At 62.7% G+C, this 23,189-nt stretch overlaps 1 protein-coding gene across 10 annotated transcripts in view; it reads left to right on the top strand.

Annotated features, from left to right (window-relative positions):
* The first annotated feature begins 4,425 nt into the window (after positions 1–4,425).
* Sh3tc1 (SH3 domain and tetratricopeptide repeats 1) overlaps positions 4,426–23,189 on the top strand; it is a 42,301-nt gene continuing 23,537 nt past the window's right edge. Inside the window, exons 1-2 of one of the 10 annotated variants that reach the window (XM_078020943.1) lie at positions 4,426–4,594; positions 20,123–20,340. In XM_078020943.1, the coding sequence (XP_077877069.1) occupies positions 20,169–20,340 (172 nt within the window). In that variant the 5' untranslated portion in view covers positions 4,426–4,594; positions 20,123–20,168. Of the gene's footprint in view, positions 4,595–8,662; positions 9,209–11,541; positions 12,091–13,902; positions 15,360–15,457; positions 16,467–17,621; positions 19,809–20,122; positions 20,341–22,504; positions 22,597–23,189 lie in introns of those variants that run through there. The other 9 variants (XR_013425650.1, XR_013425649.1, XM_078020941.1 and 6 more) reach the window with 9 other exon arrangements.

The raw sequence follows: 23,189 nt of genomic DNA, 5'->3' as shown, positions 1-23,189 counted from the left end.
AGGGAGACACCGCTCTCCAGACACAAATACACACCCCGACGCCCCTCCTTTAGTGCCACCCCACCAGCCTCCGGTCACCACCCAGTTATCCCATCGGGGGTAACCGCTGAGTGGGCCGAGGCCCTTAAACCCACCATTTCTCCTCTGAACCTTCTTGCATCGTCTTGCACTGAGCGCTGGGGACACCTCACCTCCAAACCACAGCACGAGTCTAGAGCGACAGCCTCGTCGGCCACGACCCTGGCCGTCCCGAGCCCAGTGCCACAGCTTGCAGAAGGAAGCCCCTGGAGGCAGCCATGCTGGTGTCTGGTCACAAGGCCAGCACCTGGGCTGTACCTGGTGCTTAACCCCCTCGTCAGCCATGTGACACTGGCCCCATGGCTGGTCACTCTGCAGACTGAGGCTGTCCACCTTGCATTGGTGACCAGATGAGGCAGCCCTCGTGAGCTGGCACGTGTCCAGACGATGCTCAGGTGACCTAAGTGATCAGCACATGTTGTCTACAGTTATTGTGTGACTGAGAACCAGGGGTCTGCTGGGGACAGTGGCACGTGCCTGTAGTCCCAGACATGCTGGAGGCTGAGGCAGGAGGGTCACACGTTCAAGGCCAGACTCAGCAACTTAACCGGACCCTCGAGAACTTAGCCTCTCTCTCCAATAAGATTTAAAAGTTCTGGGGACTTAGCTCAATGGTGAAAGTGCCCCTGGGCTCAGTTCCAGGTGGCTGCCAGCACAGGGCCTCGCGGGCAAGCCTCGTCCACTCTTAGGGAACAGGCTCCCACTGAGGCCCTGGCCCTGGTCAGAAGCCCGAGCTCCACCCAGGGCTTTGCTGTTGGTCTCCTGGGTTTCCACCAGAGGGCAGTGGTGGCTTCTGCCAGAGGCCGGGCTGCCATCTGCAGGGGACCCCAAAGGGAGGCCGGGGAGGGGGCTTACACAAAGCGTCAGGGACAGGCTCCGGGCTCAGCCTCAGGCCGGCTGGAAGGAAGGGCTTGGGAACACCTGGGACACACTGTGTGGCCGCTGAGAGGGGCCCAGGGGCCTGTGTGCCGGGTGGCCCTGCAGAGGGGCGCTCCAGCCTGTGAACTCACCCAACATTGCTTTTATTCCACACAACCGCAGCCTCCTGGTGGTCAGATGGCGGTCTTCTGATTGTGAGGTGAACGGGCAGAGCAGGAGGAGGAGCGCAGGGAGCACCGCAGCAGGATTCTCACGCTCTTCTGTGCAATTTTTTTGTTTTTGTTTGTTTTGTTTTGGGTCCTGGGGGTTGAGCCCAGGTGCTCCACCGCTGAGCCACATCCCCAGTCTTTTATTTTTTGAGACAGAGTCTCAATAAGATGCTGAGGCTGGTTCTGAACTCATGATCCTCTTGCCTCAGCCTCCTGAGTCACTGGGATTGCAGGCGTCACCACTGAGCCCAGCCAGGAGCGTTTTTTAATTCCACCAACTGAATGTTGAAAATACGTTTTTTAAAATGCCACCTCTGAGTCGGGCACAGAGGCACCTGCTTGTAATCCCAGCTGTTAGGGAGACTGAGGCAGGATTGCAAATTAGAGGCCAGCCTCAGCCCTTCAGTGAGATCTTGCTTCAAAATAAAAATAAAAACAGCTGGGGATGTGGCTCGGTGGCAGAGCACCCCAGGGTGTGGGTGCTGCAAAAAGACGTAAATAAACACACACACACACACCTGTCCTGACAGTGTTTGCTTTGGGCTGGATGCGAGGTCACCTCGGGGTGCTCTCAAGCTCTCAGGAGGACGTGTAGGTTCTGTGAGATGCTGTGTGTGGGGGGGCTCAGGAGGTCCTGGCCCAGTCCCCATGGACAGGAGGCAAGAGGACTGTCCAGGGAGACTGTTTCCCACACAGCTCCCTGGGGCGTGCTGCTGGCCCTGAGGCTGGGTCCACCTGGGGCATGGAGGCCCAGCCCTGTGGGAGCCCAGCTGTGGTGGGGGCCCCCTCAGCCAAGTCCCCAGGACTGGGTTCAGGTCCTGGGTGGCCCTGAGCGTCACCAGTCAGGGCCCTTCTTCTCTGTGTGAAGCTGCAGTGCTCAGCTGGGCCCCACCTGTCCCCACTCTGCCCACTGCCCGCCCTTTCTGGGTCTCGCTGTGGCCTTGGGGAACACGCTCACCGGGAGGAAGCAGGGAGGCCAGCCGTCCTGGGCCCTCGCCTCCCTGCTGTGTTGGCCTCTGGCCCAATCACTACCTGGGATTTCCTGGCCTCTCCTGGGCAGCTCGCCACTCAGAGTGGACAGGCCAGTCCTAGGGGCCACCTTTCGCTTCCCATGGGCTCCTCTTTTAATGTGAGACTTGCTGCATAGGGCTCTTGGTGGCCTGATGGCCCCACTGTGACCTGGGCCGGCCAGAGGAAGCGATGCTTGGCTTTCTTCGCTTAAGCAAGGTTCTAAAACGGCCTTTAAAAGGCCAAGACAAGGAATTCAGCTCTTAGGAGATGGGTGTTTCTTGTTTTTGGTCCCAGGGATTGAGCCCAGGGGCACTCGGCCACTGAGCCACACCCCAGCCCTGTTTTGCATCTTATTTCGACACAGGGTCTCACTGAGTTGCTTAGTGCCTCCCTGTTGCTGAGGCTGGCTTGGAACTCCTGATCCTCCTGCCTCAGCCTCCCAAGCCGCAGGGATCAGGGGTGTGCGCCACCGCGCCTGCCTTGTTTTTGTTTGTGCTGTGCTGGGGATTGAGCCCGCCGTGCTCTGCCACCGAGCCACACCCCGGCCATTCTCATTTTTTGAGACAGAGCCTGAGTTGCCCAGGCTGGCTCTGAACTTGCCATCCTCCTGCCTCAGCCTCCCAAGTCACTGGGGTGACAGGAGGATCTGTGTGTCTTCAAGTAACTCTGGGCCCCACAGTGCCAGTCCCCACCAGGCCCGGCGATGAAGCCCTCATTCTTTTGGGTGAGTTCTGGGCCCAGGAAGCTACCTGAAAAGGGGCCGTGTAAGGCTGCGGTGTCAAAGCTTCTGCCGCTGAGGTGGCGCGAACCCTGGGAAGGACAGACCCTGGATCACAGACTCATGGCCCCAGTTGTGGCCCTGGGCCACAGTGCCCTGGGGAGAAAGATGGCATCCCCAGCCTCGCTGGCAGGGGGCGCCTGCTCCCATGCCTGAGCTCGGGTCCTGTCGGAAGCTCACCCAGACCAGCCCCTTCCAGTTTGAGGTGGAGAAACTGAGGCCCAGAGAGGCCTGCAGACTTCTGGGGTAGGAGCCCAAGCGCAGGCCCCCTGACAGCCAGTGCTTCAGCTGGTGACCAGCGCTGTTCCAGGGCCCCCAAAGGCCGCCCTAAAGGTCAGCCCAGGGTGGAGCCCGGCCTGCTGAGTTGAGACCTGCGGGAAGGCACGGTGGGGCTCCGGGAATCCCAGGGCTCTGGTGGCCCGGGAGGGAGCTGCAGGGCCTCTGTCACAACAGACCCCACAGGGGTCAGCCAGCAGGGCCGGCGGTGGCCTCCTGAAGGGAGTACAGCCTCAGCTCCTGCCCTGTGGGCAGGGTGGGAACGCCGCCTGGCCGGGCCTTCTGGATCTTCCAGAGCAGCCAGAAGCCTGGTTTGGTTGTGAAATCTCCCCCTCTGAATGTTGAAGACCGACCCTCATCACACCAACAGCAAGGGAGGCCTGGCGTGGCCACGATCCCTGGTCCCAGATCGGCTCTAGACCCACGGGTAGGTGCACAAGGAGCACCGCAGGCAGGAAGCCCGAGTGCCCAGACCTCGAGACCTGTCGGGCCTGTGGTCATCGGCGGTGAGCAGGGCTCCGTGGGGCAAACACGAGGCTCTCAGAAGCAAAAACAGAGAAATAGAGGCGGTGTCCACCCCACTCACCGGTGGGCAGCTCCTGCCCAGTACTGAAGTCCAGCTCAGGCCCCATGGCCAGCATGTCCCACTTCCAGACAGAACTGGCCCTTCCCCCAGGCCCCCACAAACCCCCTTTGGGGACCGAGAGTCCAGGATGCCTGATGTGTGTGCGGGCGCTGTTTCAACATTTATTAACTGTCCCTTCCTCTTTCACACCTGAGGTTGGCTGGGTACCTACCTCTTCCCTTTTAAAGGAGGCACAGGGAGGCTGAGAGACCTGCCTGGTGTCACACAGCCAGTCAGCAGACAGCGGCCCCACCCTGCGCTCCGTGGGCTTGTGGGGTACAGTGGGCCCCAGGTGACGCACCTGTTGACATAGGAAGGGACAAGTGCCATTTGGCACTGGATTATCCCAGTCTTGGCCTCTTTCCTCCGGGCAGGCAGGTGGTGCCTGTCCCCCCTGTCCACCTCCCCACTCTGCCCCTCGAAGCCTGGCCAGGCCTGGAGCTCCACTCTGAGCTCCCTGGGGCAGCTTCTCCCCGCCCTGCTCCGGAATGCTGGCCCAGAGCTGATAAGGAGGAGGTCAGGAGGCTGGCCCTGCCCAGGGGCGGGCCCTCCACCCACCACCCCCAGCTCCAGCCCTCCTGGGAGCCAGGGCGGGTGCTGCTCTGCACGACTGAGGGCTGCGAGGACCTGGAGCCTGGGTGGCACTGTCCTGTGGCGGCTAAGTTCCCGACCTCTGGGCTGAGACCTCTGTGCTGGGCGTCCCGAGGGCCTGACACTCAGGGTCACCTGTGGGGACAGGTGAGGCCGAGGATGGTGTGCATGGGGGGGGTACGCCTGGAACCCCCTGGCCGCGACGGGGGAGGGCCGCAGAAGGGCAGCGGGTGTCCCGTGTCTGAGAAGTGAGGGGACTGTGTGCTGTGGGGGTGGTAGGTGCGAGGTGGGGCTGCGACCTCCTGGGACCTGGGGACCCTGCCGTGGAAAGGGGAGGATCTGGGGGCTCCCTTTCCTGGCTGAGGGCCTTGGGCCCGTGGCTTGCTTTGGAGCCTCGGTCTTCTTGTCTGTAAGGTGGGAGCATCTTCGTGCTCAGAACAAGATCCACAGCAGCTGCAGGGGACCCTGCAGTGTGGTGGCCCTAGAGGATCAGGATCCCTGGGTGGGGGTCAAGGCTGTGCCCACCTCCAGGGCTGCCTGCCTCCCTGGATGCCAGCATCCAGGGTCTTAGGGAATCCAGAGCTCCCCCAGCCCCCAGCACAGCCCTCCCCTGCCCTCAGGCCAACGTCCCCGGTGTGGCAGGGGACAGCCCCTCCCTCCTTGGGTGGGCCCTAGAGTGGGTTTGCAGGAGGGAGGGTCTGCAGCAGGCCTGAGCAGAGGGGCCTGGCCCGGCGGGGTGGAGGCCAGTCGCCCGTCTTTGGCACAAGGATCTCTAAGGCTGGCCCTCGCAGGAGTCTGTGGACTCTGGCAGGAGGCCTTGAGGGTGAGTAGAGCAGCCTGGCGGCCAGAGGAGAAGCGCTGGCCTTCTCTGAGCCTGTTTATCCTGGTGCCCAGTGAGCCTGGGGCCCAGGGCTGGGCCTGAGCGGGGAGAATCTCTGTGTGGACCTGGGTGTGGACTGTGTGGGCCCAGGGGCAGATTGGTGTACCTTGAGGGAACGTACCCTCCGTCCCGGGGCAGGGGTGGCCTAGGCTGTCTGCAGCAGCTGGAGCTGGGTGCTGTTCCAAAGGCCTCTTTCCGTCTCCTCGTCCTGCAGGGCAGTGAGGAGACCGGCAGGCTCACCGCGGAAGGAGGTGTGGCGGGGGCTCCTGGGTCGTTCCAAGGCTGGGCACGCAGGTGGCCTGGGGTGTCAGCCTGGGCCGTGAGCTCCAGCCTGGCCCCGACCCCAGCGCCGTCCACAGCGCCTTCCCCAGCGCCGTCTCCTTGGGCCTTAATGGTCTGCCCTCCAGTCTTGTCCAGCCTGCTCTGCGTTGCTGGGTCTTTATTATGATTATTATTCTGCAGTATCAGGATGGAACCCAGGGTGCCCTACCACCGAGCCACAGCCCTATTTATTTTATTTTGAGACAGGGTTGGGCTGAGTTGCTTAGGGCCTCACTAAGTTGCTGAAGCTGGCTTTGAACTTGCGATCCTCCTGCCTCGGCCTCCCGAGCTGCTGGGATCACAGTATGTGCCGCTGTGCCCGGGGGCTGGGCCTCTTTTGTAGGCTTCATTTGGTGGGATGTGTTTGGTTCAGAAGGCAGGGAAGAGGGTGCGGGGTTCCCACACCCTGCCCAGGACCCTGTGCTTCCACCTAGTGTCCTTGTCTGTCCCGGGGTCCTCCCTCCCTGTCCCCCTCCTCCTCCTATGGACTGTCCACACATCTAAAAGGCAGGTGAGGAGTGGTCTTGTCCACCTGTACCTCCGGGGACTCCGGCCCTTCCAAGTGTTCTTCTGAACTTTGGTGGGTCAAAGTTCACATGTGCCACAGCGGTCAGGGTCCTTGGTGCCTTGAGCCTGCCCCCATATGATCCAGAAAGTCCCACACCGCAGCCCTCTGCATTTCTCAGGCACGTCCGTCCGGGCTGGGACGTGGGCGACCCTCCTGGCTCTTTTACACTGAAGCCCTGCAGGGGAGGGGGCTGTGGTCATCTGCGGCTCCTTTCTTTCCGCTCAGCTGTCCCGAGGTCTTTCCTTGCCCCACAAGTCCACCCTCTCTCCCACCACGGCCTGCTGGGCGGGACGGAGCTGGTGAGACGACCTGACACCTCAGTGACTTCCAGGTGTTGTCACTGTCAACAGAGCCTTGCAACCTCCCACACCTGCAGCCATCTGCAGAGGGCGGGGCAGCCGCTGGTCAAAGGGTGAACACAGTTGTGGTTTTCCAGGTGCTGGTCACCTGCCCGCCGTTGACACCGTGCTCTCTGCAGCTGCCCAGGGTGTGCCGAGGGACATGGGGTGGGTGAGGAGGGTCTGCACCGCCAGCCAGCCCTCCCTCACCGCCGAGGGGAGGAGACACCAAGAGCCCAATTGGGAGGTGACAAAGGGTGTCTTGGGGTCAGGTCATGCTCCTTCTAAGGGAGGGACGGAGCCTCATTTCTCATCTTTCAAGACAGTAGGAGGAATGGACAGTCTGCGTGCTCATCTGGCCTCTGTTGGCCACACGTGGACGCCTGGCCTCTCCTGGGTCCCTCCCATCGGCCCTGTCCTCCGTCTCGGTGGTGGGGAGGCCTGGCTGGAGGCTCAGACCCTGCTCACCGGGCTTTGTCCACCCTCCCCCCACCACCCCGTCCAGCCCGCGTCCCTCCCAGGACATAACCTCCCTGCCCCTCCGACACCTGCCGAGCACCCAGGCCCTGCTCAGGTGTCACACCTCCAGGAAGAGCTTCCCTGACTGCCGAGCAGAGTTCATGTCCTCACTTGTCACGGTGCCACCCTGCCACACCTGTCCCCACACAGCTGGGTTTGGGGAGGAAGCCAGGGTGAGGTGCCATCCCTGCCGCACGGCACCAAGGCCACACACTAGTGCAGGACTCTCCCTGTGACGCACCAGCCCTGGCAGGAGGGCTGGCCAGGACGGCGGAGCTGGCTCTGCTCCCACACCACAGGGAGGTGGCCCCTCGGTCCAGCCACTGCCTCACATCAGTGTGGCCAGGCCACCTATGCCGTCCCAGGGCTGGGGTGGACACTACCTTATTTTGTTGTTCTAATTGTCCCAGCGCAGGCCACTGGGAGCCCCAGTGTTTGTGTTGGAGGTGCTGGGGACAGCACCCAGGGCCTCACACATGCGAGAGCTACCCCCCAGCTCTTTTATTATTTTCTTATTTATTTTGCAGTACTGGGAAGGGAACCCAAGGCCGAGAGCATGCTAGGGACTGCTCTCCCACTGAGCCACATACCGGCCCTTTTAAAAAATGTTACACAAACTGGCCCAGCCTGGCCTCGAATTTGCAGTCTCTGCCCCAGCCTCCTGAGCAGCTGGGACTACAGGTGTGTGCCACCACACTGGGTGTTGGGAGTTCTTTCATGAGCTCCTACATCCTTAGAAAGACACAGGCTCATCATTTTAGGGAAAATTGATCCCCATCCATCAATCATCTGGCCTACCATCCCTCCCTCCCCGTCGTCCGTCTGTCCACTGTGCTGCTTCCTTACTTCCTGTGCTGCGGACGCCCCAGGCCCCTGCTGGGAGTTTCCTCCCAGGTACTGCGTCTGGTGAACCTCTTGTGCTCCCAGGCTGGCTCACAGCACCTCCTCCAGGCAGCCCCCTGGCTGACCCCAGCAGATGGGTGGTGCTTGCTGCGCAGTCCCTCTACCTGCCCTGTTGGCCACCCTGGCTGAGCTGTCTGTCTCCGTCCGTCTCCTTGCCTGTCTGTCCCTTGGCTGAGACCTCAGGAGGGCAGGGTGTCTGGTTCAGCGATGCTCTGGGTGCTCAGTGCTGGGCCTGGCCCAGAGTAGGGCTGGATGAGGCCACTGCCGGTCCTGTCCCTGTGGAAGGTCAACGACAGTAGGTGCCTTCCCTGGTGGAGTCCCCTGTCTCCACGTGGGGCAGTGCAGGGCCCGGGCAGACGGCCAAGGCAGAGAGGAGGAGCAGCCCTCCTGAGGATTCCGGCCTGGCGGCTGCTCCAGGACACTCTCCATCTCCAAGCCACACCTGGGTACCGCGCCAGCCAGTGGAGGAGTGCCACTGCCACCTGTCCTCTGAGTCCTGGGGTGGAGGGCGTGCCCCTCCCTGCAGCAGGCAAGGCAGCCTGGGGGCTCATTCCTGGCCTGGCATCAAAGCAGTGCCCTCTGGCCACGCCCCTGTGATGTCACCTGGGAAGCGTCACAGCTGGGCGCTAGGGCTGTGAAGGGTGCAGGTGTGGGTGTTGCTGGCCCAGGGGTTGTGGCTCAGAGGACGCCGCCCAGTCCCTCTCTCCAGACTCCCAGTGGGCACAGCAGGGGTTGGAGGCCAGATGCTGCCAGGGACTGTCCACTCGCCTCATCCTGGGCCTCACGGAGGCTCCCATGCCTTGTGAGCCCCCACACCTGAGTGACTCCCCCAGCAGCTGCCGAGGAGCAGGAGGGAAGTATAGGGAGGAGGGGCCTGCCTGCACCACTGGCCTGCAGAGGAGGGGGTTAGTGGGGCCTGACCCACGCCTGCCTGGGGCTGCCGTCCTGTCCAGAGCACATGGGCCCTCTGCTCTCACTACTTGGTGGCCTGTGTGCACCGACACGGCCAGACCCCTTGCTGGCACCTCTGCTTATTGGTCATTCAGTGAACACCTGCAGAGTGCCATGCCGGGTCTGGCCAGCACCTCCCTGGAGGACCGCGGAGGAGGCAGGTGTGGCCCCCGATGGAGGTCCCGGATGGTGGGCCTTGGGGTGCCGGGCACTGGCTGGTCTTGCATCAGGGGAGGCCTGGAGAAGCGAGGCAGGTACCGGGGACACCATGGGACAGCCAGGTGAGGTTGTGGGGCGGCTGGATGGACCTGGTGGGGAGAAGGGTCCCGAGCTGGCTGCCTCCTGGGGCTGTGGACCTGGCCCAAGTCCGCTGAGATGTCTTTCTGGGCTGGAGGCCGCTGGAGAGGAAGCCCAGGTGGTACAGCCTCCAGCCCTTGGTCTGAGCCAGAGCCCTGGCAAAGCCAGCAGAGTAGGTAGAAGCTTCTAGAAGTTCCAAGGAGCAAGAACCCTAGAAGGTGACTCTGTGACAAGGTGAGGGAGGAGGAGTCCAGCCGGGGCTGCAGTGGGCAGGGCAGACCTTGACAGGCAGATGCAGTCAGGTCAGGGAGGGACAGGCTGAGGCAGCATGGACGGTGCTGGGGACCGAGGCAAGATAACTCGGGGGTGTGTGGGGTGGGTGGGTGGGTGGCACCCGCTGGCAGGAGTCATGGCACTGGCCGGAGCAGACAGCACTGAGGTTTTTCTGGGTGGAAGCAGTTGAGAGAGTAGGACGGGCAGTGCCCACGCAGGCCAAGGTCACCAGGGTGACCTGCAGCCCAGCCTGTGTTGGCCGCAGCCTGAGGTGGGGTGAGGAGGCAGGGCTGCGGGAATGGGCCTGAGCCCTCGGGCCCAGCTGGCAGGTAGTGCACTGGCTGGGAGCCTGTCTCCAGGGAGGGGCCTGGCCAGGAAGACTTGGCTCCCCAGGGAGGGGTCTGGGTGGGGAGTGCTGGCAGGTTAATGTTTGCACAAGCCAAGGTCAAGATCAACCAGGATGACTGCGCTCCAGGGAATGTCAGGAATTCCAGCCAAGCTCTCACCCCTGAGTCAGGAATGTTGGGGCCCGGGGAGTGAGGGTCCTTGGGATTGGGGTGTCAGGATCTTGTCTATGATCTGGGGCCTTCTTTCTCGTGTTCTTGGGAGAACGGCAGCCACGAAGCCCCCAACCTGGCCCCGTTTGGAGCCTCCTACTCCCGCCTCTTCTGTGCACCCCACAACCCACAGGTCAGGTGGCCCATGGGGTGCTCTGCGAGCTGTGAGCTGGGCCTCGGGGACCCGGCCCCCAGGGCTGTGCAGGGCATAGCCTGGCCTGCTCCCTCGGCAGGGCAGGAGGCCCTTCTGCTCCTCCTCCTCTGTGGCCAAGCCTCGTTATTGGGGTGTGAGGAGGAGGCCATGTCCCTCTTCTACATGCCCTGCCCACGGAACAGCCCTGTCACCCCAGGGAAGAGCACTGTTCCCAGGGTTCCTTTCATGCAGGAATGGCTGGGCTGTAGAGTCCTCCATCTCCCAGGCTGGGGACACACCTGCCCTGACAGAGCTGGCAGGCCACTGTCCCGTGGTGTTGTAGGGACAGACGAGGCAGGACACCAAAGATAGCAGGAAACAGTTTTATTTGGCTGCTGCCAGGTTCAGAGGGCACAGCTTTTGCTGAACCCCGAGTTCAGGCAGTTTCAGAACTTTATACCCAGCATGTGAGGGGAGGGGCTCAGAAGTTCACAGTCTACAGAAGTTCACATAAAAGCAGCTTTTTCTTTCAGTGTTAACCCTTCAAGGACAGCACCTGAGGAGGGGGAGCTTCTTCTCCCCTTTCTCCCGTCCCCTGCCAGCTGTTACCATGGAGCCTGGTTGTAACTTCTCTTATCTTAGGAATGTGGACATCTCTGTGAAGCCCAGCTCAAGGCCAGAGGCCTGTTTGCACATTTCTACCAACTACTATACTGGATACATTTGTGAAAAACTAGTGAGGGGGTGTCCAGCACCTGGAGTGCTGATTTCTTCCCTGCTAGTGGCCAAGTAAACAGGGGACAGGACAATAGGAAGCTTATCTACATTGGCCTCTTTTGCTGACAGTCCTAAAATCAGCCCAGTTAAGACTTTTCTGTGGGAAAAGGGGGTGTCACTACAGTGGCTGCTCCAGGTTCGGCCAGACTGCGGAGGGCACCCTTGGCTGCAGGCCTGGGATGTGCTGTCTGCTTCCTGTCAGCCGGGGGCCCGCGCCCAGCCACTCATCCGGGTCCCGGGGGCCATGGGTCATCTGGGAAGCCTGTATACTCCTGCAGCCTTGTTTTTGCAGAGGAGTTCCTGAAATTCCGGGGCCGGTGCACATTTTTGCTGGTTTCAGTGATAACCACAGACATTACAAACAGACCCCCTGTGCCAACAGGGGCTGTCCAGGCCTTCCTCTGCGGACCCGGCAGCAGGCCCCTGCTCTTCTGGTGCCGAGGCTCACAGCGCCGTCCCTGGGGGGTACAGGTGGGAGCCTGGGAGGCAGTCTCTGGGCACGTTTCTGCCCCGACCTCAGGTCTGCCAGGGCTTGGGAACGCGTGTTCCTTGGAAGGTGGGCCTGGCCTGGCCTCTTTGCCATTCTGGGGAACCCCCCGTTCAGAACCTGGGCAGGGGCTGGTCACTTAGGTCACCTTTAAAATGAAAGGCCCACATAGACCCCAGGAGCTCTCCTCCCGGCGCGTGTGGCTGAACGGTCCCCATTTGTTCGTGGAGGCTGTCCTCCCGGGAGGCCCGGTTCCCACCTCTGAGCTCGGGGCAAGTGGAAACCGGTGATTCAGTGTCCGTGCCCCTCTGCTGGGTCCTCGCAACGGGGAGCAGAGGGTCGGGGCTGGTCCTCCAGCCAGGCAGCCCCAGCTCTCTGGTGGCCCGCCCCATGCCCCTCCAGGGACCATGACTCTGCCCATCCCTGGTGGCTGGGCTCTTCCTTGCGTGGCCGAGGCCAGTGTCTCAGGGCCGTCACCAGACGAGGTTCAGCGCTGCCTCGCCGTCATCTCGGCCCACTCCCATGTCCACAGACCACACCGTGGGCCTTCCAGCCCCTGAGCTGAGGAGTGGTCCTGGCGGCCGCCTCGCCCACCTGTTGACCCTCGTCTGTCCGTCTCCACGCTGGCTCGGCAGAGAGGTGAGGCCCGATAGCCAGAGAGGACCTTCTCCCTGGCCCCCACAGGGGTAGGGATGGGGGTGGTCACCTGTTCAAGGGCCACCAGAGGCCCCGGCAGACAGCGTTTGCCTGGACAGGCCCTGGTGAGGCCTGGGCTGGAGCTCCCCGGGGCCCTGCACTCTTGGGGTCACTGTTGATGGCCTGCTGCAGGTCAGCCCTCAGGGCCAGCGTGCCAGGCCTCTCCTTAGCCGCCAGCATCCAGTTGGCAGAGTGGCCGTGGAGGCTCCGGCCTGTGTGTGTCTGGCTGTCGTCAGCTGCTGCTGGGCTATGTGCTCTCCTGAGCATCCCTGTCCCCTGGGGTGCCCTGGGCCCGCCCTCTTTGTCTTTCTCCTTCTAAGAGTTTGTCCAGGAGCCTCCACTTCCAGGAAGCCTCCAGGATTTCGCCCGCTCTTCCTCCCTCCCTGGCTTCCCTCTTCCCCCCTGCCTATGGACCTGGTGGGTAGGGACCAGGGGCAGGGCTGGGATAGTAGGGCCATCGTCACACGAGGCAGGTGTAGCTCCAAACCTCAGGGAGCTGAGGTACCTGGAGGTGGAGAGGCAGGCCGTGGGGGGACGGCAGCATGCATGGGGGTCTGGACCCTCCCCAGCTCGACCCTCCACAGGGTGCCGCTCACAGCTGTCCCGAGAACTGACGCTGCTCTAAATGACACAATTAGGAAAGCCATTGTCTTGACTGACCACAGTGGTCACTGTTTTCCCTACGGGACTCAAAACATAAACACAAGAGCCCTCCGCAGCTGGGGGGGGCCGGCACCCCACCTGCCTTGGGTCCAGCCCTGGGTCCCTGTCTGGGGAGCCCTGGGGGGTGCTCGGCCACTGGGCCTTCCACAGGAGGGAACCTGCTGCCCACGGGCAGGGTAGACCCCAGGCCGACTGAGGGCAGGAGGGTCCACCAAAGGGGTCCCCAGGAAGCCACAGCTAAGGGCTTGGCCAGGGACTTTGGAGGCCATAACTGGGCCCTGGTGGTGGCTGGGGCTTCCCCGCAGGATAGACCAGGGACAGGTGTGGGCCCTCTGCGGTGCTCCCCAGGCTGGCAAGTCCGTCTCTGAGGAAACCTCTGAGTGTGCTCCAGGTGGAGGACCGGACGAGATGGGACGGGCAGGAGTGTGCCCTGGAGGAGGCCCCGAGTGTGCCGGGGCAGCTCAAAGCCACGTGGGCCCCCTGCAGGAGGCCCTGCCGGCAGAGGCTGTCCTGTGTCCTGGTGGGACTCGGAGGCCACCTCCCAGGTGAGCCGTGCTCCCGTCCTGGGTGAGTCCTGCCCTTGCATTTTAGCCTTAGGAGACGTCCAGGGCACCGGAGTGGAGCTGTGGCTTCTGCACTGGCTGGACAAGGCGTCCCCCTGGCCTGGAGTACTGGACCCTGTGGCCTCCTGCAGGCAGATGGTGCTCCCCAGAGGTGCTGCTCCTCACAGGAGCAAGTCTCTCCAGGGCCTGTCACTCTGCCCAGCTCCACTGCTCCTGGGGCCTCCCTCCTACAGCAAGGAGACAGGGACTCCAGAGCCTCGGGTCCTGCCTGCAGGTCACTGGCTGCCAGGCCCGCAGAGTCGCTGGCACCGGCTGGCCTCTCTGACGGGGGAAAAGGGACGAGGGGTGGTGGCTTTGGGGTCTGGTGATTGAAGCCCTGCATTCTGGGCAAGGGTGGCCTCCTAGGCTCCCGGGCAGGGCCTGCTGTTTTTCCTCTGCTGGACTTCAGCACCCGAGAGCCTCTGGCTGGGAGGGAGGGTGGGGACATGGGCTGGGCTTCGGCTGGTCAGCCCAACAGGAGTCACGGGAACGTTTGGTCAGGCTGTTTTGACCACCCACAGGGTGAGGGTCACCTGGAGGTCTGCGGCGTCTTCCTGACCAGTGTCAGCTTGTTCTCTACCCCTGCGCTGGGTCAGAACCACTGAGCTGGGAGGGCACTTAGTGGTCTCTACAAGGGGGAAACCGAGGCTCTGGGAAGGGACAGGTGGCCCCGGGAACGCCAGCTGGGCTGGGCTTCAGGAGGCCGGGCAGGCAGGGCCGTCCACCCAGCAGCCCCAGGAGGGCCCTGGTTGGAAAGTCTTGGACCCAGAGCACCTGCTCCTTCCTCAGCGGCCGGAGCTGGGAGGAGGCGGGTCCCGCACACAGTGTGTGTGTGTGTGTGTGGGGGTCCTGGAAAAGCCCTGGGCTGCGGCCAGGAGCTCAGCTGTAGACAAACAGGATGCCGGGTCTTGGGCTCCGCCTGGGACAATGGCCGGGAGAGGAAACGCCTCCTGACCCTTGTGTGGACAGGGGGCCCATCCAGGACCTCCTTCAGCAGAGCTCTCAGGTCCACAGGCCCAGGGAAGCCAGAATGTCGGGGGTCTTCACCCTCCAGAGTCTGGGCAGAGAGCGGGTGGCAAGTGCACCCACTGTCAGCCCCTCACAGAGGGAGACAGGATGGGGGTGCTCCCAGGGCGTGGAGCCGGCCAGCCCCAGCCTGAGGGGCAGGCACAGAGGGCCGGGGCAGGAAGCTGGCCCATGGTCAGTCCTGCTTCTTTCTGAGTCCCAGGGGGCCAGGCCAGGGGTTCCCTGTCATGGCCGCAGCCTTGGCCAGCTAGGAGATCTCCCGTCCCAACCCCAGGTGGGGCTGCAGCCAGAAGGCAGGTAAAGAGGTGACAGTTCTGGCCAGTCTCCCAGGTGGGACACACTGGCCAGCTGAGGAGCAGGACGTCCCCTCTCCTCCCCCAGAATGTTCCTATGACCTGGGCGCAGGAGTGAGGAACTGTCTGTGTCTGTGTGCCCACGAGTGTGTGTGTCCTTATGCCCACACGTGTGTGCCCACGTGTGTGTGTCCTTAGGCCCACACGTGTGTGCCCACGTGCACAGAACTGGAAGGGGAACAGAGAGCAGAGCCCGAGGGCCGCTAGTTGGTGGACTTCCCCAATCCCAGTGCCAAACGGGAGCCTGGGTGCCCCCTGGCCTCCACCCCAGAGCCTGGGGGCTGGCAGTGGGCAGGCGGGGACAGGGCCTGGCACCCACCCAGGAAGGGGCTAATGATCAATCGCGGCCAGCGCTGGCCTCTCATTGCTGCCCTGGGCTCCGGGAGGAAGTGGGGCAGGAAGCAGGGGCGGTGGTGGCTGCTCTGCAGTCAGCCTCTGTGGGCGGCCTCTGCCTGCCCCGGCCAGCTGCAGACAGCCCCGTGGACAGCCAGCACCAAGCAGAGTTGGGACAGGCCACCTGCGCCCTGGGCCTGGTGGGCCTGAGAGGTGTCTCGGGAGCAGAGCTCAGGTACGGCGGGCTCTGGGGCGGGCGGGAGGGAGGGTGGTGGGCCGCCAGGCGGCTGGGTTGGCAGATGCACAGTGGCCGTCCTTGTGTCTAGGAATAGCCTCCCACTTTCCACTTTCTGGAACATTCTTCAGACTGTCTGCAGTGGGGGTGGGGCAGGACTGCTGTAGGCCAAGGGAGGCTGTCACCAGGCCCCCCAGGGTGCTGCCAGACCCTCTCAGGGATTCTCATGTGATCTGACACGAGAATTCATTTACAAGCGCCTCACAGTGACCTCATAGCCACACTGACCTCGGGGTGTGCCCCCAGGGTCTGGATGAGACGTGGGAACCGAGCCAGGAACAAGGGGTTCTGGGCCAGTGTGTCCCAAGTGTGGCCAGCCCTGGGTTATCGTAGGCCACGTTGGCATGACTGCTGATGCAGCACCTCCGCAGAGCCCGCAGTGCCACTGTGGGTGTGACCAGGCCGCTCCGAAGTCACCCTGGGTCTTTTTTACATCAAATAACAAGATAAGTGGCTGGACCAGGGCCACCAAGCAAAAATTCCTGGGCCCAGCCTTCCAGCCTCACGTCCTGCCCAGGACATGTGGCCTCAGAAGCCCCATGGAGACCTTCTGCAGGCCTAGGGTGACCTCCCCAGGGACCTAGGACCCCCCCCCCCCAGTCTGGGATGCGACAACGGCAGGCGGAGCCAGGGTGTGGGAGCATGGGGTTGACGGGCCCTGTGCAGCATGTCACGTGAGAGGTCACTGCTCCCCACAAACTCCATGACGTGGGCACCGGCAGCCCCGCCACACAGAAAGGGACGAGTGATCATGTCCTCAGCTGCCCTGACAGTGACCCTTGGTGGCCCGCAGTGACACTGTGTTCTCAGAGTTCTGGAGGCTGGAGCTGCAGACAGGCTGGGCAGGGCCAGGCTGCACCCAGAGGCCCCACGCGGGTCCTGCTCTTCCTGCCCTGGAGCCCAGGGCTGCTGGGCCTGTGGTCAGGTCACCCAGGCTCTGGCTCTGCCGTCCCAGGGCCTCTCCATGGGTCCGCCTCTCTTTCTCATGAGGACACCTGGCACTGGGTGAGGGCCACCCTTGTCCAGCAGGACTCAGCTCAGCTGAAGGTGAGTTCCACATGAGGCTCAGCCCGCGGTCCCTGGGGGGCCTGGTTGGGGGACATGAGCGTTCCCTTGCCATCCAGGGAGCAGGACTGGACCACCCTCAGGCTTGCTTCTTGGCAAAGAGCCGAGGTCTGGTGTCCCTAGGGGTCTGCCCAGTCCGAGCCCGGGGGAGCTCCAGCCAGAGCCCCCGCCAGTCAGGGCTTGTGGGCTCCATCTCCCGCTAGCAGCCCAGCTCCCTGGACACTGAGCCACAGGGCCACCTGCTCCAACCACGACCCCTCCCGGGCATTTTATTCTCATTTTCTGGGTGGTAACGGAGCACAGAGCACCTCCACCCACTGAAATTGAACCTCGTCTCTGGGTGCTGGCAGCAAACTCTGAGATTGGGTGCTGGACGGGGCCTGGGGCATGTGGCTCAGCCAGCTGACCTCAGGGAGACGGGACATCTGCTAGAGGCTCTCCTCGCTCTGGGGTGCCACGCCTACTGCCCTGGGCAGGACCCAGAAGGCCCGAGGCCGGAAGAGGCTGCTTGTTGCAGTGGCCGGGAGGGAAGTGTCCTGCAGAGATTGAGCCCACTTCCTCCTCTGAGCAGGAGCCCATGTGTGCGGCTGTCCCGCGTCCCTCACCAGCGGGCGGGAAGTCCCCTGAGCCGGGGAAGCCTTCCCTTTTTCTCGGGGACCTGCCCCTGAGCACCAGCTTTGTGCCAGGCACATGAGGCCCCGGGCACCTCCTCAGATGGGCCACTTCCTGTGCCGGGAGGCGGGTGGGAAGGGAGGCAGACAGCCAGGGTATCGGCAGGTGGTCCAGTCGCCGCCTGGGCTGCTGGGACACCAGCGCTGCCTGCAGGGAAGGCAGTGACCTGGCTTTTGAAGGAAGAAGTGACTCAGAGGCCAGGACCCTGGCGGGGGCTGGGATAGAAGCTACAGCCCCCGCCCCCATCAAAGGGCTGGAGTCGAGCTCTCTGGACGTGCCTCTGTGTGCCTCCACCAGGGGGCAGCAAGACCGCCAGCCTCCACCGTGGGCTTCCTGCGCCTGGCAAACCTGGGCCAGCCAGTGTGCATTACCCTGGCAGGAGCCAGGGTGGCAGCTGGGCAAGGGGGACAGGGGACGAGAGCAGACTCTGAGGCTTGGGCTGGACTCAGCACTGGGGGAGGTGGCCAGGATGCCCAGCTGCATCCTGAATGTGCTAAGGAGCCCCTTGGGCATCCCCAGGTGGGCAGCCTTCCAGGCCGAGGCTCAACCTGGTGGACACCGCACTGTTGACCGTTCTGTCACCTCCTTGGCACTCTGTGCTCCCGGGGTCCAGGTCCACTTGCCTCTTTGCTAGGGAGTGGGGTGTTCCCAGGCCTGCGCTGACTTCCTGGGTTGAGCAGCTCCCTTGGAAGGGGAAAGGGTCTCTTCAGGCACCAGGGACCCTCATTGGGGGCCCTCTGACTAGCTGCCCCCTTCCCATCTACCCAGCCTGGTCCCCGTCCCTGCCCCTCAGAGGTGGTTGGGGCTGGGAAGGATTTGGCCATAAACTGACCATCGGGTTTCACAGGGAACAGGCAGAGGGCAGGGAACTGGACGAGGCCCTTCACCATGAGCACCTCCTCCAGGGAGCCCTCCCTGCAGTCACTTCCCTTCCCTCCACCTCCAGGACAAGGTGACCCTCAGTTCCCGTTGTAGAATTCCCACCTGGAATCATCCAGGACCAAAAGACAGGGACAGGGTCTGCAAGAACCTGGTGTGAGATGACACCTGTGCTGTGACTACTGGGGGCTCAGCTGCCTTTGTTTTGGTGACAAGCCCCACACCCCACCGCCCACCTCCCTCGGTCTTCAGTACATTCTTTTTTGCAGTATTAGGAACTGAACCCATGAGTGCTCCACCACTGGGCCACACCCCCAGCCCTTTTTAATTATTTTGAGTCAGGGTCTCACTAAATTGCCCAGGCAGATCTTGCACTTGAGATCCTCCTGCCTCAGCCACCCAAGTCACTGGGATTACAGGTGTGGCCATTGCACCCAGCTTCTCTAGTATGTTCCGCACAGATATTAAAACAAACTTTCAGACATTGAGGAATGACCCCTTCTCCTGGTTAGAGGCTTTGGTGGCCCTCTGCCCTTGGGGGTACACTCTACCTCATCTGTTAGCCTACGTCCTGCATCCTAGACCCCAGACCCAGGTGCCTCTGCAGCTTCCCTGTCTGTCCTCTGCTGATTCCTTGCCTGGGACGAGGGCGGAGGCCAGAGCCCCGGGAGCACAGCTAGCTGGCCCTGGCTGGGCACACCTGGGCCCAGCCCAGGCCGCTGGCCACGGTATGAACCAGGTCTGCCTCCAACGTCTGCCAAGAAAGGGGGCAGGTCTGGGGAGACCAGGCTTGCACCTTGGTGGATGGAGAGGGGTCAGGGGTTGTTGCCTTGTCCCCCTGAGTGCTTTGGGCAGAGGAGTCCTGGGGAGTTCTGCACCCTCAGGATGGAAGGTTCCCTGCTCACAACCAGCAGATGGTCAGGCTTGAAATTGCAGCCTTCAGGCTGGGCGTGCCACCCAGGTGGCTCCCGCCTTCCTTGTGAGCCAGCACGGCCGTCGTTGGGGGTCTGCCCCATGCTCAGCAGCCTTGCGTGAGGAAAGAGCTGAGCCCGTGACTCTTGTGCTTGTGTTTGATTCATGAAAGGGGACAATGTGTCCTCAGATGAGTGACAAAACCACGGACCTGGGAGCAGGGCCTGTCAGTGCTCATCTCTGAGCCCAGGAAAGTGTGAGGCCAGCGAGCAGCTCCTGGCCAGGGCTCTGCCTCACCTACCTCCTGCTCCTCCTCCCCCCGCTTCCTTCCCCTCCCAGGGGCCCCTGGGTCCTGGCTCCCGGCCACTGGAAGCCTCAAGATTGGAGGGGCCCAGGGGCCGTCCAGCTGATTGCACAGGCCTCTGTTGGTGGGAGAGACTGAGCCCACGTGGTCCAGCTCCAGTAGGGAGGGGACATCATTAGGAGCATCGGGACCCAGGGCCAGATTCCCCGTGCAGCTGAGGTGGACCCCAGCCACAGGCCAGGCCAAGTCCCCTTCCCGGAGGAGGTGGGCTGTGGCGGGAAGCAGCAAGCCGCCTCGGAGAGGAGAGCTGGGAACTCTGCTGTGAGGGGCGGCCAGAGGAGAGCCAACCCTTCCACGACACTCACAGGTCCTGTCTTAGGCCCTTCCTATCACTGGGCTTCTCTCCTCTTTTAAAACATTCCTAGTCTAGAGGCTGAAGCCCGTGCAGGGCCTCTAACCTGAAGGTGCTCACAGAGACGGACAGGAGGACCCGCTCTGCTCCCAGGCATCGCCCAGAGGACACCGTCAGAGCCCAGGGCAGTCATCCACCCCCAAAGGTGGGGACGTGGTCCCTCAGGCTTCCTGGAGAAAGGCTGGGGGGACTGACCCCGCCCCAGGCCCAGGTTTCTTACCACAGTGGTTTTGTGCTTCACGTCACAACCAGGTCTGGTTTGGCCATCACAGGCCAGACCTTGGCCCCAGCACTGGGGACACAGGCTGCAAGCAGGGCCACGGCTAGGCCTTGGAGGTGCCGGACACTCTGCCATGTTGGCTTCTCTCCCCGTCCCTCACCCCTGGCAGAGAGGCCCCTGATAGTCTGGCAGCCCCACCCTGGAGAGGCCTCTGCTGACGCCCACTGCTCTCTCCACAGGCCAACTGGGCATGCCGAGCCCTCAGCACTGGGGCCGGGGCGGGTCATGAAGAGCCCCAAGGAGGACACCACTGGGGAGCCAGCGGAGATGGGCTGGGGGCCTGCAAGACCCTCTGGAGGCCACAGCAGCGGGCACGAGGTCCAGAGTGGGGCCATGCACTCACCCTGTGGCCCGGAGCAGGCTGTGCCTGAGGAGGCCAAGGCGCCAGTCCGAGGTGGTGAGTGCAGCTTTGGGGCCACCGCTGTCCAGTCCACCCCACCCCCGCCGTCCACTCCACCCGACCCCCGCCGTCCATGCCTTCCCCTACCCGGCACACAGGCCCCAGCTCTGGTGTCGGCTCGGATGTGTTAAGACAAGAGCTGACCCAGCAAGCCATGCTCCTGACCAGGGCCCCGCTCCTGTTTGGGGCCTGTCATGATGGCAAAACCAGAGGGGAGGACCCAGAAGCCGCCCACTCCTCAGAGGCTGCCCTGAGGCCCTGGGTGGCCAGCCTGCGCAGCCCCTCCTTGCTCTCATGCCCTGCTCCACAGGGTGCCCCTTGCTCCTGAGGGGGCAAGCCAAGGCCCAGAGACAGGGAGGAAGTGGCCAGGCCACAGGGGACAGTGGCTGCATCTCCCGGGGCCCAGACAGGGATAGCTCTGTGTGAGGGACATGAGGAACAGTGACAGGGCAGCCAGGCTGGCTGCACCCGGGGGACGGGCTCCAATCCTGAGTGTCATGGGCCGCCGCTTAGCCTGGGCCTATTTGCCCTCTTGGAAATCTGGGGGGCAGCCTCAGGACCTCCAGGACCCGCCCTCCACCGTCCCGGCAGAGGGGCAGGGAGAGGGGGACACCAGCTAGTGCAGGGCCTTCCTCTCTCCTACCGAGGGTCCCCAGAGCGTGGCTCATGGTAGAGACTCAAAGGCCATCTGAGGGGTCAGTGGGTGAATGGCACAGGGGGAGAGCGGAGTGGAGACCCCCTGAGCTCCTGCTGGGTCCAGTCCCAGTCACTGCAGCCCTGGGCTCCCAGTGTGTCACGCCTGTCATCTCAGTCCTCCTGCTTGTGGGTGGACATGGGGAGGGACCAGGTGGGCTTTGCACACTGATTCAAAAGGGGAGGAGGTCCTGCTGGGAGGGGTGGCCTAGAGGGCTGGGGACGGGGCCTGGCAGCCCACCCTCCATTGTGGATCAGCAGGGGTTGGGTCCTGCCCAGGCCCGCAGAGTGCACAGAAGTCCAGACTTAGATGGGCCAGACCAGCAGCAGGAGAGTGGCCCACCCAGGAGTGGCTTTGGCCCTCAGGGGGGGTCAGGTGTCCCCAGCCCTGTGGCTGCCAGGGGCTTCCTCTGGAGATGTGCAGGCGCTGCCTCCAGGTCCGCATGGGCACCTCTGAGCCCAGCTGGCTGAGTCCATGGACTTCTGTCTGAGGAGGCTCAACTGGCCACCAGCAGCAAGGCCGGCTCGGGGGAGAGGACTCCACATTGATTCTCCACCTCCTCGTCTTCCTTGGACAATTTCAAGTTGCAAGAAATAGCAGAAACGATTCCCATTTACCCTTCCAACGCTGACATTCTTTATATTTGCTTCATCTCTCCATCCATCCACCCACCCATCCATCATCTACCTACATACACACTTTTTTTTTTTCCTGAACTGTTTAAGAGCAAACATGATTCCCTCATCCCAAAGGGATCCAGGATTCCCACAACCAGGGTATTCTCCTACAAAGCCTCAGTATGGGTATTTAACGGTAGCCTGTAACCCCAGACACTCAGGAGGCTGAGGCAGGAGGATTGTGCATTCAAGGTCAGCCTCCACAACTTGGCAAGGACTTGAGCAAGTTAGTGAGACCCGGTCTCAAAAAAAAAAAAAAAAAAGGCCAGGGATGTGGGTCAGTGGTGAAGTGTCCCAGGTTCAATCCCTAGTACCAAAACCAAACCCCAACTGAGCTAAACGACTCCTCCTGAGGCAGTGGGCTTACAGAGGGAGGTTCATTCCAGTCCGGTTGGCTGCCCCGTGGCTTTTGGGCCAGTGTGGAACATCCCAGCCAGAACAGGAGCAGACCAAGCTGCCCACCTCACAGCCAGAAGTCAAAACAGAAAGAGGAAGAGCCTGGGGTCCCACAGTCCCTTCAAGGGCACATCCCAGTGACAAACCTCCCACTGGGCCCCCCTCCTAAAGGTCCCGAGACCTCCGAGCAGTGCCGCAGGGGACCAAGCCCTCAACACAGGGCCTGGGGGGACGGGGGGGGTCCCATGCCTGTGAGGCGCCCTCCCAAGACTCCTCCGCATGGCTCCTACTTCCTGCCTCAACGTGGCTGCTGGACACAGCTGCTCAGGCCCCAGCCCAGAGGCTCTGACTCTGGGGGCTGGGGGTCAGCTCTGGACTCTGCCTCTACCTGCAGCTGGAGGACTGGGGCCAGCCAGCCACCACCTTCCCTGGACAACTGCCCACCTGGGAGAGACTGGCCCATGACCCTCAAGGAGGGCTGCCCAGGTGGGGCGAGGCAAGAGGAGGAGGGTGCCCGCTGCGTTGTGGGGGTGCAGGGGGCAGAAAGGGTTCCCGAGGAGGAAACTCCAAGGACCCCCGCATCTGCCTGGGGTGGTGGGTACCAGCCTTGGGAGCACAGAAAGGCCCCAGCCTGTGCACCCCGTCCCCAGGCACCTGTCCCTGCTCTGAGCTGCAGGGAGAAGACCCCAGCTCTGGGGCTGGACCCCTGCTGTCACCTTGCCCCCCAGCTGTCCTCGGGCTATTCCTCTGGGTGGGAGTGCTGCCTACCTTGGCTCAGGGTGGCCGGGATGTTGGACAGTGGACACATTATCTGGGACTTGAAGATGCACAGTCCTACCTCTGTGTGGGAAGGGATTCAGGAGCTGCCAAAGCCCAGGGTGTTGTGACACACTGGGAAGGCACTTCACCTGAAGTGGCCCTGCTCCAGATTCCAGAAGTCTCCACACTGCTCACACAGGGTCCTTCCCCAGGCACAGGAGGAAGGTGCTCCAGCTTATCCCAGGGTGAGGGGAACCTCCCCCTCCTCCTTTCCTCCCTCCTCCTTTCCCTCCCCTCCTCCTTTCCCTCCCCTCCTCCTT

Source organism: Ictidomys tridecemlineatus, chromosome 9 (assembly GCF_052094955.1).
Source record: "Ictidomys tridecemlineatus isolate mIctTri1 chromosome 9, mIctTri1.hap1, whole genome shotgun sequence".
NCBI lineage: Eukaryota > Metazoa > Chordata > Mammalia > Rodentia > Sciuridae > Ictidomys > Ictidomys tridecemlineatus.
The sequence above is the reverse complement of the archived record's forward strand: the minus strand, read 5'-3'. Positions and strand labels throughout refer to the sequence as shown.